The sequence below is a fragment of the Thamnophis elegans genome, chromosome Z, assembly GCF_009769535.1.
Source record: "Thamnophis elegans isolate rThaEle1 chromosome Z, rThaEle1.pri, whole genome shotgun sequence".
NCBI classification, from domain to species: Eukaryota; Metazoa; Chordata; class Lepidosauria; order Squamata; family Colubridae; genus Thamnophis; species Thamnophis elegans.
In genome coordinates, this window is record NC_045558.1 from 5,636,874 (window position 1) to 5,659,095 (window position 22,222).

General features: G+C 45.4%; 2 protein-coding genes across 4 annotated transcripts in view; both read right to left on the reverse strand.

Annotated features, from left to right (window-relative positions):
- Positions 1–22,222, reverse strand: part of MINDY4 (MINDY lysine 48 deubiquitinase 4) — a 109,154-nt gene that overhangs the window by 73,307 nt on the left and 13,625 nt on the right. For all 3 annotated transcript variants that reach the window (XM_032237266.1, XM_032237264.1, XM_032237265.1), the window contains one exon: positions 15,122–15,555. In XM_032237266.1, coding sequence (XP_032093157.1) covers positions 15,122–15,555 — 434 coding nt within the window. The remainder of the gene's footprint in view (positions 1–15,121; positions 15,556–22,222) is intronic.
- LOC116522303 (guanine nucleotide-binding protein G(I)/G(S)/G(O) subunit gamma-5-like) lies at positions 18,905–19,253 on the reverse strand. Its single transcript, XM_032237145.1, has 2 exons — positions 19,233–19,253; positions 18,905–19,111 (listed from the first exon to the last, which is right to left on the reverse strand). The coding sequence occupies exons 1-2, from the start codon at positions 19,251–19,253 to the stop codon at positions 18,905–18,907; spliced, it is 228 nt and encodes a 75-aa protein (XP_032093036.1).

Here is a 22,222-nt window from a genome sequence, read left to right on the forward strand (position 1 = left end):
GTCAAAATGATCTTCCTTAAGGCTCTCTATTCAACGTGCCCGGAGGTTGAGTCATGGCAAATGAGCTTATTTCTTTGTGGAACTGAGAGGTTTCGCTGCCCCTTCAAACAACTTCCTCGGTCAGAACAGATTAGCTAGCTAGGGAGTTGTTGGGACATATCAACTCCAAAAATCAAGTCCAAAAGCAGAGATACATCACCCTGCCAACAAAAGTGCCTATAGTCAAGGCGATGGCTTTCCCTGTTGCAATGGATGGCTGTGAAAGTTGGACCATAAGGAAGGCTGAGCACCAATGGAGGCCTTTGAACTCTGGTGCTGGAGATGAAGACTCCTGCATTGAGCCCCTTGGATCTCATCCTCTGTCATCCCCTTCTCCTTTCACCTTCTTTCCCAACCTCAGGGTCTTCTCCAAGGAATCCTCCCTTCTCGTTTGGTGGCCAAAGTATTTGAGCTTTAGTGTCTGTCCTTCCAAAGATCAAAAATCAGAGCTGATTTTCTTCAGGATTGACTGATATGATGTCCTTGGAGCGCTTCAAGGTGCTACTTACCACCCATAAAGCCCTCCATGGTAGTGGATCTGAGTACTTGAGAGACTGCCTCCTGCCAATCACCTCCTCTCGACCCATAAGATCTCACAGATTAGGCCTCCTCCGAGTCCCATCCGCCAGTCAGTGTCGACTGGCAACTACGCGGAGGAGAGCCTTTTCAGTAGTAGCTCCGACCCTTTGGAACGATCTCCCCGTGGAGATTCGTACCCTCACCACCCTCCAGACCTTCCGCACAGCCCTTAAGACCTGGCTATCCCGTCAGGCCTGGGGATAAAGATTGTAATCCGTCCCCACCTGAATGATGAATGAATGTTGTATTCTATTTTTACTTATGTATTGTTTATGTCTTACTGTCTTGTATTCCCCTCCCCATAAATTGTAAGCCGCCCTGAGTCCCCTCAGGGAAAAGGGCGGCCTATAAACAATAAATAATAATAATAATAAACCAAGGGACTCCCAAGAGTCTTCAACAACACCACAATTTGAAAGCATCATTTTTATTTTTATTTTATTGTATTTGCTATCTAAGGATGGATGGCTGTGAAGGTTGGACCCTAAGGAAGGCTGAGGGCCAAAGAATGGAGGCCTCTGAACTCTGGTGCTGGAGAAGACTCCTGCACTGAGTCCCTTGGACTGCAAGGCCATCCAACAGGTCAGTCCTGGAGGAGATCAACCCTGGCTGCTCTTTAGAAGGCCGGATCCTGAAGATGAAACTCAAATACTTTGGCCACCTGATGAGAAGGAAGAAGGACTCCCTGGAGAAGAGCCTCATGCTGGGAAGAAGAGAAGGAGGTGGCTGAATGGAGTCACTGAAGCAGCAGGAGTGAGCTTCAATGGACTCCAGAGGATGGAAGAAGACAGAAAGGCCTGGAGGAACGTTATCCATGGGGTGGCAATGGGTCAGACACAACTTTGCAACTAACAACAACAACCAACTCCCCCTACACAAAACATGTTGTTTTTCGCCAAAGTACAACACCTGTACAATGTGGTTCCACCACAAAACCGCGGTAGACAAAAGCGCGCTCGACGAAAGCGCGTACGTGATGTCATCACAGCGCGACGAAAACATCACGCGAAAACATCGACGAAAACATAGAGCCAAGGTGCCGCAGTGGTTAAATGCAGCACTGCAGGCTACTGCTAGATCAGCAGGTCAGCGGTTCAAATCTCACCGGCTCAGGGTTGACTCAGCCTTCCATCCTTCCGAGGTGGGTAAAATGAGGACCCAGATTGTTGGGGGCAATATGCTGACTCTCTGTAAACCGCTTAGAGAGGCCTGAAAGGCCTATGAAGCGGTATATAAGTCTACTGCTATCGCTATATTGCTATCGCGCTGTGAGCGGTAAATTTAAAATTAAAGTGAAAACCTTACCCTAACCCCTCCAAACCTAACCCTAAACCTAACCCTAAACCTAACCCTTAACCTAACCCTAAACCTAACCCTAAGCCTAACCCTTAACCTAACGCTAAACCTAACACTAACCCTTAACCTAACGCTAACCCTAACCCTAACGCTTAACGTAACCCTAAACCTAACCCTAACCCTAACCCTTAACCTAACCCTAACCCTAACCCTTACCTTTATGTGAATCGGCTTGCTTTAATTTTATTTTATTTTAATTTCAATTTAATTTATTTTTATTTTTTTTCGTCGCGCTGCTGATGACGTCAGGTACGCGCTTTCGTCGAGCGCGCTTTTGTCTACCGCGGTTTTGACGGGTCACGGTACAATGTTTCTTCATTATCCTGGAGAAACACAGCCGACTTCTTCATGCTAGCCCTAACGTCCTCGGATGCTGGACTGGTTCAAAGCATATTTCGGAATGGGAGTTACAGCAAGTCCTCGACTTACAACAGTTCGTTTAGTGACTGTTCAAAGTTGCAACAGCACCAAACATAAAATGGTTTGTGACCATTTTTCACACTTACAACCAACACCGCACCCTTGCAAGTTATCTGATCAAGATTCAGATGTTTGGCAACTGACTCACACTTATGACGGTTGCAGTGTCCCCTTTTGCGACCTTCCGACAAGCAAAGTCAATGGGGAAGCCCAGATTCATTTAATGACCGTGTGACTTGCTTAACAAACCGCATTGATTCACTACTTAATAAATGGGGCAAAATTCACCTAACAAATGTCTCGCTTAGCAACATAAATTTTGGGATCATTGGGTTCAAAGGTCAAATGGCTACCTGTACAGGTACTCGACTAACAATCACAATAAGGGCCTGAATTTTCATGGCTAAACAAGGCGGTTGCTAAGTGAGTTGCGCCCAGTGTTATGACTTTTTTTTTTGTTTTAGCCATGGTTGGTAAGCAAATCCAACTTCTCCCACTGTGTTTGCTGGCTGGAAGCCAGCAGAGAAGAAGGTTGCGAATGGAGATCACGTGACTTCGGGGTATTGCAAATGTTGTAAACTGAGGTCAGGAGCCAAGCGCCCGAATTTTGATCACGTGACCATGCAGGGAGGCTGTGACAGCGGTTAAGTAAGGAAACAGTCCTAAGCCACTTTTATTTTCAGTGCTGTTGCAACTTCAAATGGCCACTAAGTGAACCGTTGTAGGTCGAGGACTTGCAGTAACTCCCATTCCGATATATGCTTTGGACCAGTGAGGAAAACAATCCGGCCTGTAGTTGTAAGTCACTTTTGTCAGCGTCATTCTCACTTTGGTCACTAAGCAAGTAAGTGATTGTAAGTCAGCGACTACTTGGTATCCTGGGCAGTTCAAATTTGGACACTGTTTACCCAAATTATAATCGTTCTAGCTCCATCAGGGAGGGAGGGTGATAGAAAGGAAGGAAGGAAGGAAGGAAGGAAGGAGGGAAGGAAGGAAGGAAGGAAGATGAGAGAGGGAAGGGAAAGAAGATAACATACAAACACACACAGAGAGAAAATAAGATAATGAGGAAGGAAGGAAGGAAAGAAAGAAGGAACAAAGGAACAAATGAAGGAAGATGAGAGAGAGAAAGAAAGGGAAGGAGGGAGGGTGAGAGAGAGGAAGTTAAGAAGAGTGAGAGAGGAAGGGAGGGAGGAAGGAAGATGAAAGAGAGAGGAAGGAAGATAAGAGAGAAATGAAGGAAGGGAGGATGAGAGACAGGAAGGAAGGAAGGAAGGAAGGAAGGAAGGAAGGAAGGAAGGAAGGAGGGAAGATGAGAGAGGGAAGGGAAGGAAGATAACAGACACACACACAGAGAGAGAAAATAAGATAAGAAAGAGAAAGGAAGGAAGGAAAGAAAGAAGGAACAAAGGAACAAATGAAGGAAGATGAGAGGGGGAAAGGAAGGGAGGGAGGGTGAGAGAGAGGAAGGAAAGAAGAGTGATAGAGGAAGGAAGGGAGGAAGGAAGATGAAAGAGAGGAAGGAAGAAAGATAAGAAAGAGAGATGAAGGAAGGGAGGGTGAGAGACAGGAATGAAGGAAGATAAGAGAGAGGGAAAGGAAGATAAGAGAGAAAAAGGAAGAAGGATAGATGAAGAGAGAGAGGGAAGGAAGGAAGGAAGGAAGGAAGGAAAGAGAATTAGAAAGAAAGAGGAAGGGAAGGGGAGCAAAGGGGAGCAGTAGATGATGAAGAGAAGGGGAAAAACAAGGACGGAGGGAGGGGAAAGTTTAAAAGAAAATGTGCCATTTCTAAGATCCCATCAAGGTAACCTACTTTGCTGACAGCCAGGAAAATATAAGGAAAAGAGTCAAGAAAAAATGACTCAGATTGAAAATAACTCCATGTACAGCCCAGGATGGAGACTGACTCACTGGTATTATGGGATGACTCAGGGCTGAAGGAACAGCCCAACATGGTGTGGAAAAGCCCCATCATGATGAGCTGGAGGTAAGATGATTGACACCCAAGTTTCGCTGTGAGATGCCACCCATTTCTAATCCTGGCGCTGTGGGCCGTAATCTAGAAATTCAGACTTCCCTTGGGGATGCCTGTTTCTTAGCCAGCTGTTCATTTCCACAGTTCTGTTTTTGTCCTTGCTGCTTCACTACAAGGACAAAAATAGGAATGGCGTTCAAGAAAAGAAAGATTCAGACCACCAGAATAGAGCTGGAAGGGACCTTGGAGGTCATCTAGTCCAACCTCCAGCATTGAAGGATCCACAGCTTCCGGGGGCAGCTTCTGTTCCACCGGTTAATTGTCCTCACTGTTAGGAAGCTCCTCCTTAATTCCAGCCTCCTTCTCTCCTTGATTAGTTTCCATCCGTTGCTTCTTGCCCTGACAGGCCTCATTGTGAAATAGAAATAAATATATCCGGAACTCCACTTTGATCACCGTTGGCATTGACAAAATTCCCATCCGTCAATTGCAAAACGCAGCTTGTTTCGGCAGAATGACAGAGCGGAAGGGACCTTGGAGGTCTTCTAGTCCAATCCATGCTCGGGCAGGAAACCCTAAACCTGTGACAGCAAACTGTTCCTGAACTTCCAGTTTGCGTGTTAGGCCATCTTTCGCCCTAGAAAGCCTCTGGAGCCTGGGGAGGGTGAAAAACAGACTTACTGGGCCCACTGGAAGTCGGAAAACGGGCCGTTTCTGGCCTCTAGGGAGTGGGGGAGGCCATTTTCGCCCTCCCCAGGGTCCAAGAAAGCCGTGCGCGCATGTGTGAGGCAGTGGGGTGTATGTGTCATGGGTGCATGTGCAGGGGCATGGTGCGTGGGGCATTAAATTATGGGGATGGGCACGCGAGCAAGCGCAATAGCACATGCGCGGGGCTTTTTGGACACCCAAAAAGTTCGCCATCATTGCCCTGACCCAATTTAGACAAATGGTTGCCCAACTTCTTCTTAAAAATGTCCAGTGTTGGGGGTTCCGGATTGGGCGTGGTCTGAGAGGGGTTGTTCTTTTTAACAGCTCCGGATCCTTGGCTACGTTGAGCTGTCTAAACAGTATCCATCAACTGTTTGACAGTTTGATTACCTCTTCTCAGGGGATAGGAGGAGGAGGCGAGTAAGCTATGTTTGGGCAGCGCTCCATTTAACCCCCCCCAGAACATAAATCTGGGGGTGGAAAGAGGGAGCCGCCCAGTAACACAGTGGATTCTCCGCGTCAAGGACTTCTGCCTTTTTTGCAGAATGAAGGCATACGTTCACCCTCAGCTCAAGGATTGATTTATTACTGATTCCAATACGGGCAGAGATGATACTGGAGAACTTCAATGTCCAGTGTTGGGAGCACAGCTTACATCCTGCGATAAAACCTTTAATCCACCAAACAATAATGTTTGCCTAACATATAAGTCCTTTTGAAAGACTCAATAGGTGGACAAAAAAAAAAAAGGCCAAATCCAGTCTTAACTGTGGCTGGGCTACCAAGCTGTGGGTAGCTCAGACCATCCCTGGAGTTTTCAAGAAAAGATTGGACAGCTGTTTGACCTGAATGCTATAAAGTCCAGGGAGCTGGACTAGAAGACCTCTGGAGTCCCCTCCAGCCCTGGGATTCTATATTTTATGCTCTGTCTGAACTAACCCACATTAGAAGACGACAGCCTTCTAAGCTTGAAAGTATGATTCTGCCACGCAAAGAGACTAGAGAGGATCTATTCCAAGATGATGGAGGAGGAGCGGGGAGAGGAGAAGGAGGACGAGGAAGAAGAAGGAAGAAGTAGATAGAAAGAGGGAGGAGAAGGGAAGGAGAAGAGGAGGAGGAAGAGGAGGAGGAAGAGGAGGAGGAGGAAGAGGAAGAGAAAGAAGAAGAAGAAAAGAAGAACAACAACAACAGCTAGTAGTAGTAGTAATGTTTCAAAGAAAAAGTGCAAACAAGAGAAACTTCCTAACAGTGAGGACAATTAACCAGTGGAACAGCTGGCCTCCAGAAGTTGTAGGTCCTTCAACGCTGGAGGTTTATAAGAAGAGACTGGACCTATCTGAAATGGTAAATACTTGAGCAAGGGGTTGGACTAGAAGACCTCCAAGGTTCCTTCCAGCTGTCTTCTGATTAATTGATGTTTGCCCTGACTCCATTTCTCCAATAGGCTTAGCTGCCCCTTATTCCAACATTTCCGGGGCTCAACCCCTTCCCCAAGTCGTTCCCACGTGCGACCACTACGATCTTTTGAGCCCTTCAAGTGATGCTATTCTTTGTCTGCCTTTTGCTAACTATTGTTCTCTTCCACCACCTCCTCCTCCTCCTCCTCTTCTTCCTCCTTCACCTCCTCTTCCTCCTCCCCCTCCTCTTCCTCCTTCTTCTTCCTCCTTCCCCTCCTCCTCTTCTTCCTCCTCCTCCTCTTCTTCTTCCTCCTCCTCCTTCTTTCTCCTCCACCTCCTCTTCCATCTCCTCTTCCTCTTCCTCTTTCTCCTCCTCCTCCTTCCTCCTCCCCCTCCTCTTCCTCCTTCACCTCCTCTTCCTCCTCCCCCTCCTCTTCCTCCTTCTCCTCCTTCTTCCTCCTTCCCCTCCTCCTCTTCTTCTTCCTCCTCTTCTTCCTCCTCCTCCTTCTTTCTCCTCCACCTCCTCCTCTTCCATCTCCTCTTTCTCCTCCTCCTTCTTCTTCCTCCTCCCCCTCCTCTTCCTCCTTCTCCTTCTTTTTCTTCCTCGTTCCCCTCCTCCTCCTCTTCTTCCTCCTTCTTCTTCCTTCTCTTCCTTCTTTCTCCTCCACCTCCTCCTCTTCCTCTTTCTCCTCCTTCTCCTGCACCTCTTCTTCCTCCTCCTCCTTTCTCTTCCTCCTCCTCTTCTTCCTCCTCCTCCTCTTCCTCCTCCACCTCCTCTTCCTCCTTCTCCTCTTCCTCCTCTTTCTTCCTCTTCTTCCTCCTCCTCCTCCTTCTCCTTCTAGGCCTGCTTGCCTGCAAGGAAAGGGACTATTGGCTTCCCTTCACTAGAGGGTACCCAATTACCGTACACGCCGCAGACCCTGCCATGCTGTGAGAAGGAAGCAATCCATCATCCTAGCTGAAAGGGACCGGAAAAAATAAGGCCGCATTGTATAAGCAACCCCAACTGTGCTCCCTCCGATTGTCCAGTCCTGCCTTTGATCTCGAGATATACCAGGGAGGCCGCCTTTACTGGAAGCGCAGGGCTGGGTGGCGGAGAAACTCCTCCGTTTCATTCACAAAGGGACATTTCCTCCATGGCTCCTGCAGACAATAGTCCCATCTTGCCGAATGAGGACACGAAGGGAATCCCAAAATAAGCCGCGGTGGCTAGCCAACGTTCAGCTGAAGGCGAGGGGGATGGCTCGGACTTTCCCAACTGAGGGGCAGAAGGACTGGACGAAGATGGTTGAGGATGCTTTCCAACACTGGAAGATTTTTTAAGAAGAGGTTGGAAAAGAGCAGGAGGTGGAAGGAAGAGAAAGAAAAAAAGAACGAAAGAAGAAAAAGAGGGGAGCGGGAGGGAAAGGAAGGAAGGAAAGGAAAGGAAAGGAGGGAGGGAGGGAAGAAAGGAAGAAAGAAAGAGAAAGGGAAAAATAAAGAAAGATAGATGGATAGAAAGAAAGAAAGAAAGAAAGAAAGAAAGAAAGAAAGAAAGAAAGAAAGGGGAATAAGGAGGGCTTTGAATCTTCTTATAGATAACCTTTATTGTAATTTTTCACTGTGAACACAAAGTCACGCATTAAATATGAAATTCTGTTGCCTTTCCAGAGTTTCTCAGCCAGGACAACTTAAAGGCACATGGGCTTCAACTGCCCCCCAAAATCCGTGTTGATTCTTCCTTTTTAAATCTGCAGCACTAAAACTAAGTTTTATCTTAAAGATCAGGAGGATCCAGGAAACAATAGGAAGCATCAGAGGAAGGAAATGCATAGGATGCCTATCTCGTGTCGAGGCCATGATCCTGGACCAATCCAAGGACAATGGGTTTAAGACCTCCGGACTTCTTCCGAGAAACCTCGGAGTCAAAGAGGAAGAAATAAAACCTATCTAGCCAAGGAAGAGAAAACGAGGCTGGGGAACATGAAGATGTGTCTGCTGTTCTCACATGCTCTGGTTACATGCCTTGCAAATGGTTTTTGAGACCTTGATTTCAAACACCGACTTTTCCCCTGAAACTGGGAAGGCCTGGGGTTTTTTTCTTTCCTCCAGATTTTCACAAGGAACCAATCAATCAATAAAAATATTCCTGACTCAGCCCTACCTTCGAAAATTGGGGAAAGGGAGCGGGAAGAATTATTTCCAGACCCTGGGAGTTTCCCCCCCCCCCCCCCCAGCCCTTGTCTAAATAAAAATCCAGCAGGATTTATGTATGTATGTATGTATGTGTGTGTGTGTGTGTGTATGTGTGTGTATATGTGTATATGTGTATATGTGTGTATGTGTGTATGTATGTATGTATATATATATACACACATACATACATACATACATACATACATACATACATACATACATACATATATACATATATTCCTGAAATGTGATTATTTTTGCAATGAAGTCCTTTGTAGACACAGAGAACGATGGAACAACTATTCAAGTACACTGAATGGAACAGATTAAGAAGACAATATTTCACAAATATTAATATAGCCAGTCCTCAACATAACGACCACAATTGCACATAGAAGTTATGTTGTTAAGTGAGACATTTGTTAAGCGGGTTGAACTGTATCCTGTTTTCCTTGTGCAAATAAGGCAAGGGGCACAGCTGGAAGGGGAATTCTGGGAGATGAAGTCCAACCGCCTTAAAGCTGACAGATCTTCCTCCCTCCTCTACACTATACAGGAAAGCTCCCGATGTACATCAGATTCATTTAGTGACCGTTCGAAGTTACAGCATTGGAAAAAAGTGAATCTGGGAAAAGCTGCAGGGTCTCTGCGGTCACATGGCAGAGGTGGGTTCCTACCAGTTCGCACCAATTCGGTAGAACCGGTTCGTCAAATCTACTGAACTGGTTAGAAGAGGTTCCACCAGAAAGCAGGCCACACCTACAGAAGAGGTCCCAAAATTTTTTGAAACCCACCACTCACACACACACATACACACACACACACACACACACAAACACACACAGACTCACACAGAGAAAGAGAAAGAGAAAGAGAAAGAAAGGAAGAAGAAAATGAAGAAGAAAAGAAAGAAAAAGTGAGAGATGAAAGAAAAAAAGGAAAAAGGGACAGAGAGACAAAAGGAAGGAAAGAGAGAGAGAGAGAGAGAGAGAGAGACAAAGAGAGAGAGAAAACACATGGCTGGCAAGCCACTCCCACCAGGTCACATGGCCGGCAAGCCACTCCCACAAAGGAGGCCACACCCACAGAGTAGGTTCGAAATTTTTTTGAAACCCACCACTGTCATATGGTCAATGCCAAGAATGCTTGGCAACTGGCATGTACTTGTGCCGGTTGCAGTGTTCCGGTTGGGTCACGTGATTCCCTTTTGGCGACCTTCTGACAAGTGAAATCGATGGGGAAGCCGGATTCATTGAACAACCGGGTGACAAACTTAAAAACTGCGGTGATTCACTTAACAACCACGGGCAAGAACGTCATAAAATGGGACAAAACTCACTTAACAAATGCCTCACTTGGAAACTTGAATTCTGGGTTCTGTTGTGGTCATAAGTTCAGGACTACATGTATAGTGCCAAGGTAAATCTCTGACTTAATGTTGTTTTGTCAGCATATTTCTTTTTAAAAACAGAAAATTCCACAGCCTCCCATTATTTTATATATTCAGGCCCCTACTTGTGTGTTTTCCTTCCAATTTGTTCCACACGGAGAGGAAGAATGATTGCCCAAAGTCTTCGGCTTTGAGCAGTATCAAAATGCAGGATGTGGCTGTTGTTGTTGTTGTTGTTGTTGTTTTTAAGGGGAAAACAGGAGCGAAGAAATAAAGGAGTCTTGAATGGGGCTTACGAAAGGGAAATTCAGAAATCCCAGCGAAGGGGAACAACCTGGAAGCCGATAACAAAAGCCCCTGAGCCCCAGGGGATCCTTTCTGGAAATACAAAACGGATTTGGGGGGGGGGGTAGCTTTAATTGGGCTCTTTATCTTGTACAGATGGTCCTCAACTTACAACCGCAATTGAGCCCAGCGTTTCTGATGTGAAGTGAGGCATTTTTAAAGTGCGTTTTGCCCCCCATTTTACGACCTCTCTTGCCAAAGTTGTTAAGTGATTTGCTGCATTTGTTAAGTTAGTAACATGGTTGTTAAGTGAATCACTGGAATAGTATAGTATAGTGTAGTGTAGTGTAGTGTAGGGTAGGGTAGGGTAGGGTAGGGTAGGGTAGGATAAATGGAACAGAACAGAATCTAACAGAACAGATTAGAATAAAAAGAACATGTAATGGAATGGGACGAAGCAGAGTGAAACAGAAGGGAATGGAATGGAATGGAGTAGAACAGAATGGAATGGAACAGAGCAAAATGTAGAATAGAATAGAACAGAACCACAGAATAGAATAGAATAATAGAATGGAATAGAATAGAATAAGAATACAATACAATAGAATGGAATGGAGCAGAATGGAACGGAATGTAGAATAGAATAGAATTACAGAATGGAATGGAATAGAATAGAATAATAGAATGGAATGGAATGGAGTAGAACAGAATGGAATGGAACAAAGCAGAATGTAGAATAGAATAGAACAGAATTACAGAATAGAATAATAGAATGGAATGGAATGGAATAGATAGCAATAGCAATAGCAGTTAGACTTATATACCGCTTCATAGGGCTTTCAGCCCTCTCTAAGTGGTTTACAGAGTCAGCATATTGCCCCCAACAACAATCCGGGTCCTCATTTTACCCAACTTGGAAGGATGGAAGGCTGAGTCAACTCTGAGCCAGTGAGATTTGAACCACTGAACTGCAGAATTGCAGTCAGCTGAAGTAGCTTGCAGTGCTGTATTTAACCACTGTGCCACCTCGGCTCTATATTGTATTCTATTCTATAAGAATAGAATACAATAGAATAGAATGGAATGGAGCGGAATGTAGAATAGAATAGAATAGAATTACAGAATGGAATGGAATAGAATAGAACAGAATAATAGAGTTGGAGGAGACCCTGGAGGTCTTCTAGTCCAGCACCCCAGCTCAGGTAGGAAATCCTATACCATTTCAGACAAATGGCTATCCAACATCTTCTAAAAGACTTCCAGTATTGGAGCATCCATAACTTCTGTTCCACTGATTCATTGTTCTCACTGTCAGGAAGTTTCTCCTTTGTTCTAGGTTGCTTCTCTCCCTGATTAGTTTCCACCCATTGCTTCTTCTCCTGCCCTCAGGTGCCCCGGAGAACAGCTCGACTCCCTTTTCTTTGGGGCAGCCCCTGAGGTATTGGAAGCCAAGGTGGCGCAGTGGTTAAATGCAGCACTGCAGGCTACTTCAGCTGACTGCAGTTCTGCAGTTCAGCTGTTCAAATCTCACCGGCTCAAGGTTGACTCAGCCTTCCATCTTTCCGAGGTGGGTAAAATGAGGACCGGATTGTTGTTGAGGGCAATATGCTGACTCTGTAAACCGCTTAGAGAGGGCTGAAAGCCCTATGAAGCGGTATATAAGTCTAACTGCTATTGCTAACCGGTAGTAAAAATAAATAAATCTGAATCCCACCACTGGCCGGTTACCAAGCATCCAAAATGTAATGTTGTGATGCTGGGAAGGGTCATTGGAACTTTGAACCCGGGTCTAAAGTAGCTCTGGTAAAGTCCAGGATCAACTTTGAATAGTTGCTAAGCAACTGGTCATAGGTTAAGGACTATCTATAATCCTCCCTTTTTTTCCTTATAACTTTGCAAATCCTCTGTCCTGCTGTTATCTTGTTTTTTGTGTGAAGTTCTTGATCCTTCAGATCTTCTGTGGTTTACAGGAAAAGGTTTATTGCCGTTTATTACAATTTTAAGAGGAGCTTTTGCCCCACATTGGATGCACGATTTTGGGCCATAAATCTCAGTTGCTACCGACTCAGACAAACTTCCAAGAAAAAAGAGGAAATTATTGTGAGAAGACTGCCCTCTGGTGGTCCTCCTAATACACGGCATCCCCTCAAATATCCTGTGTTAGGAATGCAGGTAGTTCTCGGTTTATGACTACCGTTGAGCCCAAAATGTATATTGCTTCTTGAAAAAAAGCACCTTTGGGCCAACCATGACCTGGATGGCTGAGAATCTCCATAGACATTCAGGCCCAAAATTTCTGTTGCTAAGCGAGACAGTTGTTAAATGGGTTTTGCTCTCTTTTACGACTTTTCTTGCCACAGTTGTTAAGTGAATCCCTGCAGTTGTTAAATTAGTCACATGGTTGTTATGGGAATCCAGCTTCCCCATTGACTTTGCTTGTGAAGACAGTCGCGAAAATCACGTGACTCCAAGACAATGCAACCGTCATAAATGTGAGTCAGTTGTCAAGCACCTTAATTTTTGACCAGGTGGCCACGAGGAACGGCCAGATGTCATCTAGGTGGAGGGGGGTGTCATGTGGTCACCTTTTGCAGCCTCCCCAGCTGGCTTCTGACAAACAAGGTCGATGGGAGAAATGCTGGGTTCAGTTAACGACCATGAGTTTCACTTAACAACTGCAGTGATTCGCTTAACATCGATGGCAACAAAAAAAAGATCAAATGAAACTCTCATAACCACTATCTTGCTTAAAAATGGAAGGTACCGTATTTTTCAGAGTGTAAGACGCACCAAGATTTTGAAGAGGCAAAAAAAAAGGGGTTTGCACTCTGCAGACCTCCCAAAAATGGCTTGTTTTTTGCAACAACAGACCTATTTTTGTCAAAAAAAGAGAAGCATGCATAGCCTTTAGGAAGCTTCCAACGTGCTCCTGGAGTCTTGGGGTGGGGGGACAAAAACGAGCAAAAAACGGCCTGTTTTTCACTCATTTCTGCCCTCCCCAGCCCCCAGGAGCAGTCTGGAAGCCTCCTAAAGGCTCTGCACAGCCATTTTTGTGAAGGGGGTGGGGTTTTATGAGGCCATAAATGCTGTGTTCAGTGTATAAGACGCACCCAGATTTTCACCCTCTTTTTGGGGGGAAAAAGGTGCGTCTTATACTCCGAAAAACACAGTATATCCCAATTATGGAAAACTACCTATATTCCCTCTCAGCCTTCCCAGGCACTTGCAGGATTCGGCCCGTGATGCAGCCAGCTGCATTGTCCAGTAGCACCCAACTGACCCTGTTGGTGTTTTGCATAGGGTTTTTTGGTCCATGCAGTGCAAGGGTCAGCTTCCTCTTAGAGGAGGGGGTGTGAAACTCAAAGCTTGCCGGCCGGATCTCATCTGTAGAATGTTTAGATCTTGCCCGCGTTGCCTCTGGCAGTGAAAATGGAGCTGGGGGGGCGGATGTGTGCCCCCAGCTCCATTTTCAGTGGCAGAGGACTGCAGGAGGCTGTCCCGGATGAAAGTGGAGTCCAGGGCAGGCCACGCACGAGTGCCCCCTCGAGCTCCGTTTTCACTGGCAGAAGGCTAGCAAAACAATCTGAAAGCAAAACAAAAGGAGAAATGTTTCCCCTTTGGCATTTGAGCGTCCAAGAAGGGTTAGATTTATTAACATTTATTAACATAGGAAAGGAGAAAGGGAAAGAGGAAAGACAAAGGAAAAGAAGGAAAGATGGGAAGAGAGGAAGGAAGGAAAGAGGGAGGAAAGAGGGGAAGGAAGGAAGGGTTGGTTCCTCCCCTCGCGCATATGTGTATAGTGAAGGCTAATCTTTTTCCCCCTCACTTGCCAAAAATGGGGGGAGTGCAGGGGGATTGTGCGCGGGTGTGCCCACACCCATAATTCTATGTGCGTGACCCCTGCCCTCCCCCCCCCCCGCACTTTTGGTGTGGGATGGACCTGTTTTTCGCTCTCCCCAGGCTCCAGAGGCTTTCTAGGAGCCGGGGGGGGGGCAGGGGGAAGCCTCCTGAAGGCTCTGGAGGGCGAAAAACAGCCCTACGGGCAAACCGGAAGTCACTTCCTGAACTTCCCTACTGATATCCGACTCCGAAGGCAGCTGATAACTGGCATACAACTCTGGCCCCCTCTCTGCCTCCGACACGGAGCCCTCATCAGAGCCTTCCCCAGACTCCAGGACTGGCCCAGGTTTCCCCTCAACCTCCTCACTGCCCGAATCTGCTGCCAGCTCCGTTGGCCACTGGTGGGCCACAACAATGCCACTGTAACTTCAAACCGTCAATAAATGAACAGTTGTTAAGTCGAGGACCTGTATTCCTTATGGGAAAAATTTGTTTGGTACTCATTGTTTTTGGTACTCATTGCTCTCCTTAAATAATAGGTTCGCTGGAAGCCCTACCTCGACTTTCACCTATTCATTCAGTGACCATTCAAACTTACAACAGCACTGAAAGAATGACTTATGACCATTATTCACACTTATGACCGTTGCAATGTCCCGGGGTCACGCGATCCCCTTTTGCAGCCTTCGTACAAGCAGGACTCACTTAACAGCCATCTTGCTTAGCAGCAGAAACTTTGGGGCTCAATTGTGGTCGTAAGTCAAGGACTACCTCTGCTTGCTTGCAGAAAAACTGGTGGCAGCCAACTATGGCAATTTTACAACTTCAAGAATTTTGTACACAAATGTTTCACGCGCACAGCCCCGTGTGAGTTCTCGGCCAGGTGTGTTACATGCATGCCTACATTTAAAAAAAACAAAAACGCTTCACTTAACAGAAATCTCACTGGGAGCTGACCTGATGTCTGTAAACGAGGAATCATTTTTCTGCGAGGACTTCACAACACTCTGATTTCCCGCCGCCGTTTCCTTCCGGAAAACCTCCACTGGGCGCCTTTTTTCATCGCCAGACGCATTTTTCTTTCCTTCAGCCGGCCTTTCCAGGACCGTCTTGGTCAAGGGGTCATCTCCAGAACTGGCTGCATTTCGGATTGTTGAATCGTCTTTCTTGGCACACCGAGTGGAGGGGGAGTTGGGAGAACCGTTCTGACGAAGGTTGAGTGGACACTCCGCGAGGGCAGACAGGAGTTCGTCCCACTGTCTGGGAGTTGTGGTTTTCTCGAAGGAGTGAGCTGGAAGGACTGTAGAACTCTTAAAAGTGGCTTCCTGGCCAGGTTCGGCCGGGCTGCAAATTCCAGATAGCCGCCTCTGGTGCCTTCTTTTTAAGGAATCCTGTAGGAAACACCAAAGTCTCATGGAAGGTACCAGCTCAAAACATTATGTTCGAGTACAAAAAGACGGACAGCAATTGGTTGGAGGTGTAATAAGGGTAGTGCTTCTTTAAAACATATGCTTTTAAAAGGTACGTCAGCGCAAAAGAGGTCGTGACTTGGAAGAGACATGGTAACAAGATCAGCCAATGAATAGACGTGGCAACTGCGTCAGCCAATGAGGGCTGTTTGGAAACTGAAACAGTATTTGCTGTCTGAGCGGTTCCACCACAAAACCGCGGTAGACTAAAGCGCGTGTGACTAAAGCGCGGTGACAAAACTGCACCATCAAAACCGCGCGACAACAGCGCGCCGACAACAGCGCGCCGACAGAAGCGCACTGTAACATAACCCTAAACCTAACCCTAACCTAACCCTAACCCTAACCCTAACCCTAAACCTAACCCTAAACCTAAGTCTAAACCTAACCCTAAACCTTACCTTAAGTTAAATCTCGCTTCTGTCGGCGCGCTGTTGTCGGCGCGCTTTTGACATCGCGGTTTTAGCGCCGCGGTGTTGTCGGCGCGCTTTTGACGTTCGCGGTTATGTCGTGCCACGGTGTGAGCAACAAGGAGACAGCAAGGAGCCTGGGCATGGCTTAGCTCTGCAGTTCTGAGTCTGTGCTGAGCTCTAAACAGGTCTGCTGCTCTGAAGTGAAACTGAAAACTGTTCTCTCCTCTGCCTGTGTCTGCTTGTATTTACTACCATATTGGAAAAACCTGCTTTTGATATTGTATATTTACTTCAAGTGTCATATTATATAGAGAGAGACTGAATCCTGCTGAATCAGTTACGTGTGTGTGCTTTCTGGATGTGATTGCTGCAGCAAACTCTGACAAGGTAGTCCTCCACTTACAACGGTTTCTTTAGAGACCGAAGTTACTAGGATACAGGTAGTCCTCAAATTACAACAGTTCATTTAATGAACTGTTCGCTAAAGTTGAAGTTACAATGGCACTGAAAAAAAGTGACTTAGGACCATTTTTGCACTTATGACAGTTGAAGCATCCCCAAGGTCACGTGATTTACATTTTGATGCTTGACAACTGGTTCATGTTTATGACGGTGGCAGTGTCCCAGGGTCACATGATCATCTTTTGTAACCTTCTGATAAGCAAAGTCAAAGGGGGAAGCTAGATTCACTTAAGGACTGGTTAGAAATTTAACGAGGGCAGTGTTTAATGTAAATGTATGGCCCCTTTTACCCAATGGATTGAAGAGAGCCAATCTGTTGTATTGTAGGGCTGGCCCAGAAACCAGGAGTTGGTGAGTTCTAGTTCTGCATTAAGCATGAAAGCTGGCTGGGTGATTTAGGGCCAATCACTGGGAGATGGTGAGTTCTAATCTCGCATTAGGGAGTAAAAGCCAACTCCTGGTGATTGGCCCAAAAATCACCCACCCGGCTTTCATACTTAAGGCAGGACTAGAACTCATAGACACCTGGTGACTGGCCCAAAGTTACCCAGCTAACCTTTGTCCCTCTGGCAGGGCTAGAATTTAGCATCTCCTTGTGTCTTGTTCCAGATCAAATCAATCTTTATTATAGTCAAAGACTAGCCTAAGGATAGTGGCGTACAGAAAAAAAAAAAAATATAAAAAATGTAAGTATTAAATTGGATTAAACCGTAAAAAAATCTAAAACAAACAAATGCGGATTAAAAACAAAAAATGGACATATAAAAAAATACGATGAACTAGGGGGAAAAGGAGCTAATGTCACGCAGGTACGACGTGCGATCTCAGAGCTCTGAGATTGCAGTCAGCATTTTTGCCGCTGGATGGTCCATTCGGACCTAAACCGTCCCGAAGAAATGGTGACAGGGAAGAGTATGTCTTGCTGATCTCAGGTAAACCAAAAAGTCCCTGATTGATCCAAGAGAATCTCTTCTTGCTGGCGGCAATAAGCATAGCCTCAAGCTGCTGAAGTCGGGACAGCTCCGCAACGGGAGGAAAGCGGAATGAGAAAGTGTGTCCATCTGGTGAGGAAATCTTATTTTTATAAAAGACTGCCCAAAAAAGATTGAACTTAAATTAAACTGATAAAGAAAAGGAAATAAGCGGCGAAATTAAGCATTATTGGACAGTGTGTTATCTTTTTTTTTTTTCTATGGATGGAAGTTTTGTAAACATTTTTTACTTTTCAAAGTGAAAGTATCGGATTGTTTTCTTCTATTTCTTTTTTTACCTATGGATTAAATCTTTTCCTTTATTTCTACAATACTGGTTGTGATAGATTTTTTCTTTTTATTTTGTTTCATTTAAGAATTTTGTTTCTTCTAAGCCTGAAACATAAAGAAGATATAAAAGGAATATAAAAAGGGCAGTAATCTTAGAGGGAAAAGAAGTTACACTGCCACTTGGAGGTTGGAGGTTGAGACCTGGAAACATTGCTTTTTCTTTTTTCCCTTTGATCATTTTGACCTTGCACTTCAAAGTCTTCAGCTTGTTTATAGAAGAAATAAGGAGAAGAGCATGGGTTGTTTACACAGGTGCTCTTTGGATGCTTGTTGGTAACTGGAAAGAAGTGAAAACAAAGATTTGTTTTTAAACTAGAGTGGCAGTGTTTACTAATTGGAAGGATGGCACGACATCAGAAAGAAACCATAACATTACAACAGATCAGAGACGTGCAGTCACTGGAGGCAGGGGAGGCGGGGCCTCACCAGTCTCATGAGGAAAAGGGAAGATTTTTTTAAAATAATTAAAAAGGCCAAGGTAGTTGCTGCCAGACTCCAAGTCACAGTGACTCTGAGTCTGCTTAGTGCTAACTGTAGGGGGAGGCGAGAGAACTATGGGCCTCCTTTGCATAAGGAATTTTTCGCCTTTTAAGAGTTAAGCAAGGGTTAAGAAGCGAAAAATTCCTTATGCAAATGAGGCACGTGATTCTATCGCCTCCTCCTGCAGAGGGCACTTTTTTTAGAGGCTTTTTTAAAACATTTAAGCAGAGTCATCCACATGGTGACTCTAGCAGCAATTATCCTAGCCTGTCTGGGCCTGGCTAGACCAAATTTTGCATTTTTGACGCAGCTGGAAGGTATGTGGGTCAGAGGGAGGGGGCAGGGGGGAAGTGTGTGTGTGTGTATGTGTGTGTGCGTTATTTTTTAAAGTGCCTTCCGGGCCGAGTGAAGCAACAACCTTCGGACAGAAAAGCATACAGCTTGTTAGAGAGGTAGATTTTAAGGGGGGTTTGAAACAATAGCAATCTTACAAGCTCAAAGTTGGCACATTAATACAAAGTTTCTTTGGCTCCAAGCCATCTTGTTTCATTTCCATATTCAACATAATCAGCTAGGGAAAGTTGTTAGATCAAATCAGAGAAAAGAACAGACTTTCTGTGGTCTGAATGGATTTGTACTTGATGAAACGCCTGTTAATAAAGGATCGTGATGTGCATTTTGAAGGCAAAACTGCTTCAGATCAGCTGCAGCTTGGGGAAAGCCAGGGCTTGTGAGTTTGCCAATCGTGTGTGTGTGTGTGTGTGTGTGTGGCGTCGGGACAGAGTCTGACCCTCTGAAAACCTAGTTGGAAAAGGGTGGGGGGGAGTGGAAAAACAAGAAGCGGTTTGAGCCCAATCTAACGGGTTGTGGGGACGAGGAGGAGAGTCGCCTCTTCCTTTAATTTGCTCTGTTTCCTCCCCACTCCATAATTGGCAAACCGCATCTTCACAAGCCAGGACCGCGTGGTTCTCTCAGGGAGAGAGAGAGACGGAGAGAGAGGAGGGCGCCTTTGGAAAGGGGGCTGCTGACGCAGAAATCCTCCCTCCCATCTCTCAGGTCTCTTTCCCCACCCCATTTCATTTCATTTCATTTTATTATATTTATATGCCGCCCTTTTCCCCCGAAGGGGATTCAGGGCAGCTAACAAATCAAATCAGAGAAGGGGGGGTACAGACAAAAAATAAAAAAACGAAACATAACAATACATAATTTAAAAACACACAACAGTCATACCATTTGAAACGGGGGCAGCAGCTCTTTAGCCCCCGGCCTGTCGGAACAGCCAGATTTTAACGGCTTTGCGGAAGGCTTGGAGGGTGGTGAGGGTTCGAATCTCCACGGGGAGTTCGTTCCAAAGGGTCAGAGCAGCCACAGAGAAGGCTCTCCTCCGGGTAGTCGCCAGTCGACACTGGCCGGCGGATGGAATTCGGAGGAGGCCTAATCTGTGGGATCTAATCGGTCTAGTGGAGGTGATTGGCAGCAGGCGGTCTCTCAAGTACCCAGGTCCAATACCATGAAGGGCTTTATAAGTGATGACTAGCGCCTTGAAGCGTATCCAGAGACCAACAGGCAGCCAGTGCAGCTCGCGGAGGATAGGTGTTACGTGGGTGAACCGAGGTGCACCCACAATCGCTCGCGCGGCTGCATTCTGGACAAGCTGAAGTCTCCGAATGCTCTTCAAGGGCTGCCCCATGTAGAGCACGTTGCATCCATCCCTCCGCTCCCTACAAAATCCACCCTCCGCCTTGCCAAGCTGCCGCGATGTCCTCGGAGAAAACAGGTGAAGAAGCGCCCTGGAGGCATGGGGGGGGGGGAAGAGTGGGAAAAAACACGCGGGGGAGGGAATTGCACGTGTGTGCGTGTGCCACGGAAGTCCCTCATCTCCATCCACCCTCTCCAAACCCGGGAGGGGGGTGGGGTAAACCAGCCGGAGTGCGCGGGGCTAGCAAAAATGCCACGCGTGTAATTCCCACGCAAGTCCGGAGATGCATTGGCGAGGGAGGAGAGGAGAGAGAGCATGCACAAGGGGAAAGAGGCGATGCTGAGTTGCAAAAGGGTGCATTTGAAGTGGGATTGGGAAGAGGGGGGCCATCTGCTAAATGCCCCATAAAGGGAAGGGATCGACTCTCGGTCCCGCAGATGGTTTGGGATGCAGCTACGTTGCATCTCGGCAAGGATTGCATCTCTGCAAGGATGTGCCGCATGTGGCCGTGCAGGGATGTCACTCCAGGGAAAGCGACTTGGGGGGTGTGTATGTGGAGTACAGAATATCGGCCAGCCGCCTCCACCCCCCTCCTCCGAAAAACCAGGATCTGCGAAATGGATAAGGCCCGACCAAGTGGAGAGGGGCAAGGCGTGTTTTGGCCAGATCTGGAGCAGGAAAGTTTATGTGTGGTGCGAGGGGCAAAGTTGAAGTCTTTGGGAAGGGGGTGGGTTGGGGTGAGGGAGGGAGGGAAAGAAGAGCCGCGTTTTTTCTTTCTCGTTCTCTCTGCCTCACCAGCCATGAAACTCACCGCACATCACTGTAACAGATTATGTTTGGAATTCAAAAATTATTAGAAACAACAGAGAGAATTGAGAAGAGATGGGAAAATATTGAAAATATAAATTGTAATGTGATAAAAGCTGATGGAAAAATGGAAGATATCCAGCAAATGGAAAAAGTGGAGGCTGGAGTCCTAAAAACCCAAGGGAAAAATGAACAAAGAGGCAAGATAATCATGGATATTGACAGTGAACTGAGTGTGGTTGGAGAAGGAAAGAATGGAACAAGGAAAGGGGAGATAGATGGAAAGGTGCTTTACTCCAGATTTCAAGGTATAGAAGAAGAAAAAAGAGAAGAATTGATGGACTTAAGGAGAGAAACTTTGACAAAAACACTACTGATAACTAAAGATAAGCTGATTAAAGAAGCTGATGGAGGATTTCGAGATTTTACAAGATATGTAACAAGCAACAAGTTGCGAAGAGAAGTCCAAACAAATTTGATTAAGGAAATAACCAGAGTAATTCCACAAATGGCAAAAGAAATAGGACTACACTATTACGTGTATATAAGACACAGGTTGAGATATGAAAATTAATAATAAAACACTAGTTAAATTTAGTTAAAATTAGAGCAATATATTAAAAATGTAGTGATAATGGATAGATAAATAATTGATAATGATAACAATGTATACATATGTATTGGTTTGATAAGAGGAAATTTGGTATAAATTTTAAATGGTGAAAAAAGGGGGGAAAGTAAGTTAAACTTAGTCAAACTATTGTTAAATAAGTGATTGATAAGGATAATAATGTAATAATTTGTATTGAGTTGATAAAAGGGAAACTGGGTATAAATTGTAAGCAATGATTAAAAAAAGAGGTCTAAAAATTTTGTTATTAAACATAATTAATTTTTATTTTGAATGTGTTATAAAGATACAATGTGGCTGGATGATATTGAAAATAGATAAGGGAATGCCATTATGTTGTTTTGTTTTAAATTTTGGAATGTTTGTTATAAAGGGACGTTAAAACAACTATGGTCATGTGAAGGGTGAGGTATGATGATAGCAATATATATAAATATATTTGATGTAAAATATATAACTTGATATGAATCATAGGTGATGACTGTGGAAGGGATGCACGAAAGTTCTTTGTAACCAATTGACACACTTTCTACAATTTGTAATGGAAGATGATTTTAAGGTGTTTGTGTTTATTCAAAAAATTATATATATATTTAAAGTCACAACCCCTGGTATGCCCAAATATGGGAGGAAGGTCACACTTCCACTCTCTGTCTTCGGCTCGTCACAAGAGACCATCCAGACAGAAACCCAATATTTTTTACTGTTGCCTTTTTGTTACATTTGTTACATTTGTTATATTTATGCTGTTACATTTGTTATATTTATGCTC